This window comes from Impatiens glandulifera, chromosome 9 (genome assembly GCF_907164915.1).
Source record: "Impatiens glandulifera chromosome 9, dImpGla2.1, whole genome shotgun sequence".
Lineage (NCBI taxonomy): Eukaryota > Viridiplantae > Streptophyta > Magnoliopsida > Ericales > Balsaminaceae > Impatiens > Impatiens glandulifera.
In genome coordinates this window covers 24059242-24069039 of record NC_061870.1, presented here as the reverse complement: position 1 = coordinate 24069039, position 9798 = coordinate 24059242, and the positions used below count along the sequence as shown (strand labels likewise).

The 9798-nt window shown below is 30.2% G+C and overlaps 1 protein-coding gene across 1 annotated transcript; it reads right to left on the bottom strand.

The window, feature by feature from the left end:
• Positions 1-3566: 3566 nt before the first annotated feature.
• On the bottom strand, positions 3567-7241 carry LOC124914487 (leucine-rich repeat receptor-like serine/threonine-protein kinase BAM1). The gene is made up of 2 exons (XM_047455043.1): positions 4571-7241; positions 3567-4232 (listed from the first exon to the last, which is right to left on the bottom strand). The coding sequence occupies exons 1-2, from the start codon at positions 7152-7154 to the stop codon at positions 3769-3771; spliced, it is 3048 nt and encodes a 1015-aa protein (XP_047310999.1). The 5' UTR covers positions 7155-7241; the 3' UTR covers positions 3567-3768.
• Between the last annotated feature and the right edge of the window lie 2557 nt (positions 7242-9798).

The following is a 9798-nucleotide window of genomic DNA, read 5'->3' as shown; positions in this document are numbered from 1 at the left end:
CGAACAATGATATCACGATCACAGATCACTCCACCCCCTTTAGAATTGCTCCAACCGATTTCAAAAAAATGTTAATTCCCCACAAGTGGTCTTTGTAGGGTTCCATTTTCATTAGATTTAGATAGTGTTATAGATCAATATGAATATTCTGCATATCTTGTATGATTCAATCAAAATATTCCATTTACTTTACAATGGTAAAAGAAAAAGTTAAAAGAAAGATGCATGAATGCTAGGTAGCTGGCTATAACAACAAGGAAAGTAGATGGGTTGGGTGCATGTGATAGATAGTGTTTGAGAATTTCAATAAATTCATTGGGTTCATAAATCATAAATTAGCATGGTTTCATAAATTTATGTAAAAATATTTGACTATAACACAGGACCACTTTAAAGTTATTGGGACTCATTTATGTGCTTAATAAAACGTTGAAAATTGAACCTTTTTCACCTTAATTTATTCGGCTAATTAAAGCAATCTCTTTATTGCTACTTAATTATGAATTATTTGTCTTACTTTTTTATTACAAAGTACATCATTATTAAGATGGAAATATCAATATTAACTTTACTCTTTATTGTTGAAGATGTAAATTTAACTTTCTACAAGAAAATAGTTACTAGGTATTTTACCTTGGTTAAATAGTTTTTTTTTTGTCCCCGTTTCAACTCAAAACGTTCTCATATGGAATCAAATTCGTTACCTAGTTGGAATTCCTTTTCTAAAAACTTCAAATATGTAAGCCAAAATTAAATTTATAATATTCTATTTCACCAGTAAAACTAAAGAACTCATTAACAAATGTAGTGAATTATATAAATATATTATGATGTAAACAATTTGGTTGGTTATTTTACTGAAAATTCATCTCTAACAATTGACATTGGTGTTTTTAATCTTTTAACTATCGATTTGATGAGTTATAACTCGTAAGACTGTTTTTAATCGTTAAAAACTTTAACAAACTAAATTATTTAGACAATAGTTTTTTTATAATATATATCAACATCTTTGTTTGTGACAATTCCATTTTGAAAAGTTGTTTGTCATTTTTTGGGCACCATTTTTAATCTCCCACCCACTTCTATTTATTCGAATAATTTGTGATTTCCTTTTACATTTTTTATTAATTAATTATAAAAAATATCTCACCCCAAATCAATTATATAACAATTATTTATGTCCTTTAAGCTTTACAAGATATGACAATTAATAGGGATTGTTTTTGTCAATATAGTGGATAATTTCTTTTCTTTTGTATACAAATAATAATAATATAAATTATTTCTAAATAATTAGGTATAAGAAAACTATATTATGACCATTTTGACAAAAGAGGAAAATGAATCTATTATAAAAATGACCATTTTGACATAAGAAATGAAAATGAATCTTATTGTAAAATAGATTTATTTGAAACAAAATTAAGTACAATTATATGGAAGGTGTAACAGTTTAAAGCTGTTGTGATTTTGACAAGAGACAACAATGCTACGCCAATATCACTAGAGAAATCTATATTGGACCCATTAATCACATGTCACAAAAATAATATTTGCTTATTTGAAAATAATTTCATTTTTTTTATTTCGATCACTTTTCAATAAAATAATAAAATAAATTCAATCAAGATCTCAAATTACCCTTATTTTAACATAATTCAAATAATCCATTTTTTAATTATACAAAAGATTCATTTTTGAAGTTCATTTAGGAGAGTGGTGATGATCCTAAATTATAACACTAATCATTTAAAATATAAATAATGTCGGTATGCTAATTACTTTTAGAGACAACATAATCAATTAATAATCAAATATATAAATTATTATATACTATTTATTTTGAAATTTTGGATTGTTGTATGTTGTTCATATTGATATATGGATTAGAAATTTAGAGTACTAAAATTCATAATGTCACATATTCTATTGTCCGGACTCTTTTGTCCCATTCCATCAAAATTATCAATAATACTTAATTGTAAGATTATTATAGATTGAGTTGTCACTTCTATATATTATTAACTTTTAAAATATATTATATTTTGGTTCTTCTATTTGTTACAAAATAGTTGGCTAATACTAACATTATCTTAGAGGAATTAGGTCAATTTTAAATACCATATTCAAGTTCATATATACTTTGTACAATTTGTTTAAAAACTTGTACATATTACAAGTCGACTTTATTCACAACCTCGATTGACAGACGCGTTTAAGTTTATGTTATAATGTTTTGTTTTTTATGTTTCTAATTAAGAAAATCACAAAAAAGAATATAGTGTGTAAATGTGTATAATGGTTTTAAATTTAATTAAATCATTAGTGAATGATTCTCTTTCACATTGACTACATATAAGTGTTATATTACCTGTATTTTGGTATTAAAATAACCATTTATTTATTATAAAAGAAGGGTAATTAATAATAAAATATTAAGGTCAATCTTATCCTTGCATTTTAATTCCATTTCCACTAACATCTAAATTGACTCATTTGTTAATAAGATATTAATATAATGGAATATAGATAATTTTTGTATTATTTATAGTGAGATTTTGTGACATGAGGAGATTTTTTTAAATGTTGATATTATGTTACATTAGATTACTTTCTTATTATTATATTTGATTAATGGGGTGTCTGTAATTGAAACTATTTTGTTCTATTATTTAAGACTTTTGACCCTTTAAATATTGTTTGTTTTCTTTCGTCACTTTAAAACGACAAGTGTATTTCATGATGATTTTATATATGCAATAATTAAAGATTTGAGGGCCCAATGTGTATAAATAATACTATTTTAAAATTGAAATTTTATATTAAAGTGACATTGTGATTGATGAAGCAACCACATGGAAATTGGAGAAGGATAGATCCCTATTTGAATAAGCAAGACTAGTTTGATTCATAAATTTTCAGTATAAATATATTACTTTTGTGAATAATATCTCTATACAAATTAAGAACTAACCAATAAGTTAAACCATAGAAAATAATAAATTTTATCAAAATTTTATAAATAAGAACAAATAAAATAAACCCAACAATTTTATCTTGAAATTTTTTAGTTTCAGGGAAAGTAAATTAAATAATAATAATAAAAGAGGGGTTACCCACTCCCTTGAAACTCTTTAAAAGTTCCCTCATTTGCATGTCATCTTCCCCCAATCCAATGTGCATTTAAACAATAATACAAACACTTGTAAAATAGTTCAATTTTAATTTTAATAAATATAAAGAATTCATAACAAATTTAATAATTTTACAATTACTTTAGTTTTAATTTTATGAGTGCACTAATTTTATTTTTTTATTACCATCATAATTATTTTCTAGTGCAGTGTCTAATTATAAAGAAATAATAGTCGTCCAAAGTATATAATTCATAATGTTAATATTGTGACGCTTTCTGAAATTCGTTCTAAAAAACAATCAGGATAATCATTTTCTTAAAGATATACGAACTCGATAATCTATTTGAATATCGTGGATGTATTCTATTTTTTTTTTCTTGTGTCATGCTTTGTTGTTACCTTTACCATTTTCAATTTTACATGCAACACATCACAAAATCAAATCAAAAGAAAATAAATGAGTTGTTTTTCAACAAGCCAAACATTTACCCTTATATACACACTACACTCATGGACCCCCAATAAAATAAAATAAAATAAACTTCAAACATTAAACATAACAAACAACAAAACATTGAAACTAATAAATTCAAAAAAACATTAAATAAAACTTAGACAGCCTACATTATTAAATGCTAAGAAGATCAGTTGTAAGTGATTGGGACATCTCATTATTACTTCCACCACCAGCCCCCGCCACCGCCGCCACCATCACCGGCGCCGGCACCTCACCTTTAACAGACTCCGGTGAGTCTCCCTGTTTAGGATTTGAGGAAGGTTCGTTTGGAAGTTCAGTCAGCATTTGAACAACTTCCCTCATGGTAGGACGTTCGACAGCCTGATCCTCAACACACAACATGGCAACATAGAAAACATGCATGACTTGGTCAAACGGAACCTTATGGAGTCTTGGATCGATAACTTTGACAACTCCTTCCTTCTTCCCTCCGGTTATCTTCCTCACCCATTGTACTATATCCACTCCATCTCCAAACTCCCCAACTGGCTTTCTCCCGCTCACAAGTTCCAACAGAACAACCCCGAAACTGTAAACGTCGCTCTTCTCGTCGACCTTCAATGTGTATGCGTATTCTGCAATGCAAGATGTGTTTTTAGTTTTCAAAAAAACAAATTTGAATCAAAACTAACTATTAATTGAATAGGAAGGAAAGGACCCCATTTATGGTTGGCAAAGACCCAAATCCCATGTCCTTCCAAAATCTCCAAACAATATCATTTAATACACAAGACAGTGAAAGGGACTTATGACAAGCTATTACTACAACACTCAAATCATTCAGTGAAACATAAAAATGACAACTTTATCCGTACTATATCATAACCCTATCTCCAATTTCTTAGGAATTAACTCAAAATTTGAATACCCTTTGTTTTGAGTAATAATAATACAAAATTACAAATCTGATTACCTGGAGCGATGTATCCATAAGAGCCGGCTATGGCAGACATGCATTCAGAAGTTCCAGAATCTTGCATGAACTTAGCAAGGCCAAAATCAGCAACATGAGCCTCAAAATTGGAGTCAAGAAGAATATTGTTTGACTTAACATCTCTATGAACAATAAGAGGTGAACAGTCATGGTGAAGATAGCAAAGTCCTTTAGCAGCCTCCAAAGCAATCTTATACCTAGTTTCCCAATACAAATGTCCACCTTTCTTTCCATGAAGAACTTCACCTAAGCTCCCATTAGGCATATACTCATACACCAATAGATTAGTCTCATGGTTTGAACAGAAACCCAACAGCCTCACTATATATCTATGTCGGATCTTCCCTAATGTCTGTATCTCAGCATTGAACCCGTGGTCATGGGAAGAACCCCGGGTCATACCCGGAAGCCTTTTCACAGCCACGTGATCTCCGTTTGACATCAAGCCTTTGTATACAATCCCGGCTCCTCCTTTTCCTATAATGTTATCTTCCTTCAAACAATCCAGTATATCGTCGCTAGTGAAGTCCAGGCGTTGGAAAGCTGTTAGTTTCCATGCCCGAGCTTCGCTCGCCCTTTTCAATGATCTTGCCTTGACAATGGCAGCTATGGCGAAGGCGATGGAGCATAGAAGAAGACCGATTACTAGTAGAAGCTTTAGAGAAGCTGAGAGGCCTTTTACATGAGCAGGGTGCGAGTCGCTGTTAATCCCATTTTTGCAGGGAGATAGATATGGGCCACAAAGATTAGGATTTCCTAGGAATGAAGTATAGTTGAAGTAACTAAACTGGCCTGTACTAGGGACTAAACCAGATAGATTGTTATATGAGAAATCAACAGATGTTAGGCTCTGCATGGAGGATATAGATGTAGGAATTGTTCCTATAAAGTGATTCTTTGACAAATTTAAGTAGTTGAGTATTCGCATATTTGTAATTTCAGGTGGGATTTTACCGGATAGTTGGTTCCGGCTAAGATCAACGAATGTTAGAAGCTTACATTGACTGATTTCAGGTGGGATTGAACCTGAGAAGTTGTTATGGCTGATGTCGATCTTGGAAAGCTGCTGTAGCTTTCCTATTTCGGGTGGTATTAAACCTGAGAACTGGTTTCCATCTAGAAGAAGCTTCTGAATACCGGAGAAATTGCCGATGGTCGGAGGTAATGGTCCGGTGAGCTGGTTGTTTGACAGACTAATTTGGCCTAAATTTTCGGACAGACCATCTGTTTGTGGAAAATACCCTGATAAAAGATTATCCTGAAGCTCAACTTGAGTGAGCTTTGGTAAGTTAAGAAGACCCTTAGGTATAGAACCATTGAGATAATTCTCTCCCATTCGAATTCGACTCAGTGATTCACATTTCCCAAGAGCTTCCGGGATCGGTCCGAGCAGGAAGTTTCCGAGTGTTATCAGAATCTCAAGGTTATTACCGGAGCAGAGATCCGGCGGCAAACTTCCCGTCAGCTTGTTTGACGAGAGATCAACGTTCTGAAGCTTTCCATTTGTTCCCAAACCCTGAGGAATACTTCCGGTGAAATTATTTTCCCATAGCTGCAACACCTCAAGCGAAGGCAAGTCACCGATGAAATCCGGTATTGAACCGTGTAGCTGGTTACGGAATAGATTAAGAAGTGTAAGATTCTTCAGATTCGCGAATGTAGCAGGTATTTCGCCGGTGAACAAGTTGTTAGATAGATCCATGGATTTCATACTCATCAAGCTTCCAAGTTCAGGCGTCAAAGGACCTGCAAGAGTATTCACCTGCAAGAACAAAGTATCCAGATTCTGTAGCCTACCAATCTCCGGCGGAATCTCACCGTCAAGTCCACAACAAGCGGCGTCGAATCGAACAAGTCTCGACAGATTTCCAATCGCAGGAGGTATTCCTCCAGTGAATATGTTGTAATAGCCAATGTATAGATGCTGGAGTGTAGATATATTAGCGATTTCCGGCGGAATAACGCCGACGAGCTCATTTCCCGAAACGGCGAGATATTCGAGGAGAGGAAACTTTCCATACTCCGGCGGAATAATGCCGGTGAAATAATTTCCTCCAAGGTGAAGATGTCGGAGACTAGTCATCGTATAAACACCAACAGGAAGATCTCCAGTCATATTATTGTTATAGAAATCAAGTACCTCAAGATTTCGTAAACGAAATAACTGCTTTGGAAAGCTGTCGATGAAGCCATTGTTGGAAAGATTCAGGTAACGAAGACCTGTAATGGATGAGATCTCCATAGGAACAGGTCCTATTAGCTGATTAGCGGCAACCGTAAGGTTAACGAGGAATCGAAGATGTCCTATATCAGATGATAGAGTACCGGATAGATTCCGGCCTGAGATATCAATGGAAATCACATGCCGGTCTACGTTGCAAGTAATACCTGACCATGTACAGTGGTTGGTGGAGACGTTCCATGTTGAAAGCTCTCCCTGAGGATCGTCGGTAATGGCAGCTTTCATTGAAAGTAGCGCCTGGTATTCAGGCATGCGGGCGGTTGCCTGAGGAAGAAGGAAGACATTGAGATTGAGGATGATGAAAAGTAGAAGGAATCGCATTTCCTTGAACCGCCGGCGCCGGAGTTTCCACCGGCTTTCTCTCTCTAGAAAATGGCGAAAGCGAAGACGATGAGATCAGAGTTAGCAGAGCAGAGAGCAGAGATAGTGTGAAGAAGAAAGCGTGGTTTTTTATTCTCCTCCTTTTCCGTTTTACTATTTTCACTTTTAAAAAGTTTTAAAAAAATTATTTATTTATTTATTTATTTGGATTAATATTCAAATTTGAGGATTTCAATATGGAAATATAGGTAATAAGTTATTCTTGGAAATATTATTATAAATAGGAAATTGAATAAGATTATTTGTTTATGTTCTTGGATAAAGAGTAAAGGGATAAAGACAAAATAAAAAATAGGCACAATCTTCCAAACACTATATAGCTTTATAGGTAGGAAGCAAATGTGAGATTTCATCAATAATTTACATATAAATAGGAAATGTGTTATCTAATAATTTATCATTCTTATAATATATTTAATATATTATAATATATTATCACAATTTATATTGTAAAATATTATTAAAATATGATAATTTAATTTAATGTCTATAGAAGTAACATACTTTAAGGTAATTCAAACATTATTTGATAATATCTTATAAATATATTATTTTATATTTTAATATTTTTTATATACTCAAAATTAATATCATATCTTGGTAAAGAACTTTAAACAGGTGTATATATATAAAAGATAATAATTGTTTTTCTAAGTAAGAAAAAATAATTGAAATTAAATCTAGAATAAATGTAGTGAATAACTTTTAGATTAATCATATTTAAGAAGAGAAATAATAATGAATTCAGCTGTTAATTAGTTTTTATATTAATTATTTATTGATTTAGTTTGAACTACTCATATAGTCATATATAAAGCATATTGATTGTAATCATTTGAATTAGTTTTCGATAGATTGATTCTCCACTTTTATTGTTCTAAAAAAACACTGTATAAGTTATAAATTCATTATCTTCATTGTCTTTTGATTAGTTTAGTAAGAATTATAGTGTGCATTGTTTTTCTTTAATTGTTCAGATTTTTGTTGGTGTTTTGTTTGATACGGTATTCTATCTAGCCGAATTGAATTTATCGTCTCAAACTTTTGTAAATTCGAATAATATGCTCAATATTTGATGGGTCGTCGTATACCCTTCAATCTTGTTGTTAATTATGTCACCATCTTGGTAGCAAATGAGATAGTATTACTGTATTTAGAGTTATTTTTTTATTTTCTAATAAAAAAATTTTAAATTTATCTTTTGTTAGGAGACTTTTACATGTATCTCTAATAATTTATATGGTTTTTCCGTTATTTTCACTATATTTATAGATAATTAATTATTATTTTGCGGAACATTTTTTTGACGTTAGTTATAAATCTTTGAGCAAAGACAAATTTCACTGTTACTCAATATTTTAGATATAAATTTCTTCGACGTCACTTCATTGGTTTGTGCTCTCCACTCATAATTTGTGGAAAATTAATTAGTCTTGAGACTGTTGTTATGTTACAGTATAATTGAATTGAGCCAACTTAAATTGGACTTTAATAGTTTCACCTGGTTACTATTTTCTAAACAATGACAGTGTTTAATAAGAAAAAACTATATATCATATTTATGATTCTCAATAACAAGATCAATTTGAAAAAAAGTTTAAACCTCATAAATTTAAACTCATGACAAAGAAGAGAATTAACTCTTAAATCAAAAGTTTCAGCTAAAAAATCTCATGAATCCTTTGCAAAGTTGTAAGTGAAAACTGTCGTTTTTCCTTTTCCTTTTCCTTTTCTTAATTTTAATTTTTGTTATTATTTATTTCTATCTTTTTTCTTGAGGTTACTTTTGTTATTATTATTTTATTTTAACGATTATTTTAAAGATTTAAAATATATATATAGTTTAATAGATAGACCATATCTTAGAACTAAAACTTATTTTAATATGAATTGAATTGATAAGTTTATATTTATAAAATTAAAATCAATTTTCAAACTCAAAATGCACTATTTGTTATATCAAATAATAATTTATCTTTAATAAAAAAAATATTCTAAAACTCAAAAGAATATTCACCAACTTTTTCAACACCACTTATATATTTAACTTTACAAATCATATATATATATTTTTTATTGAATTAGAAAAAATTATGATAAAATTAATTATACAATAATAATTTATACACATTAAAAAAGAAAATTAAAAATTATTAATTCTATTTTTATTAATTATTATTAATTTTTATTATTTATCTTGTAATTTTAACTCATATATCAATAGTCAAAAGGACTCATTTTATAATTTTGAAAATGAAATGAGTTTGTGAATAGTAAAACACAAATAATATAACTAGTATTTAAGAAAGATAAAATGTGTTTTCATTAATGTGGGTTGGAAATAGTCTTAACAATTATAACTTTGTTTAAAAATTAGTTATAATCCTAAGCTCATTAAATTTTCAACTAATAATCCTAAAAATATATAAAGTTATTTTGTAATTAAAAACTATAAACTACTAGAAAAAAAGGGAAAATCCACTACCAATGGAGGACCACAATTTGGGGTTGTTCCATATTTTATTTTTATTTTATGTGTTGTGACTAGGATAGTTGTGTGGGGGCATATTTTGTGTTTCTTTAT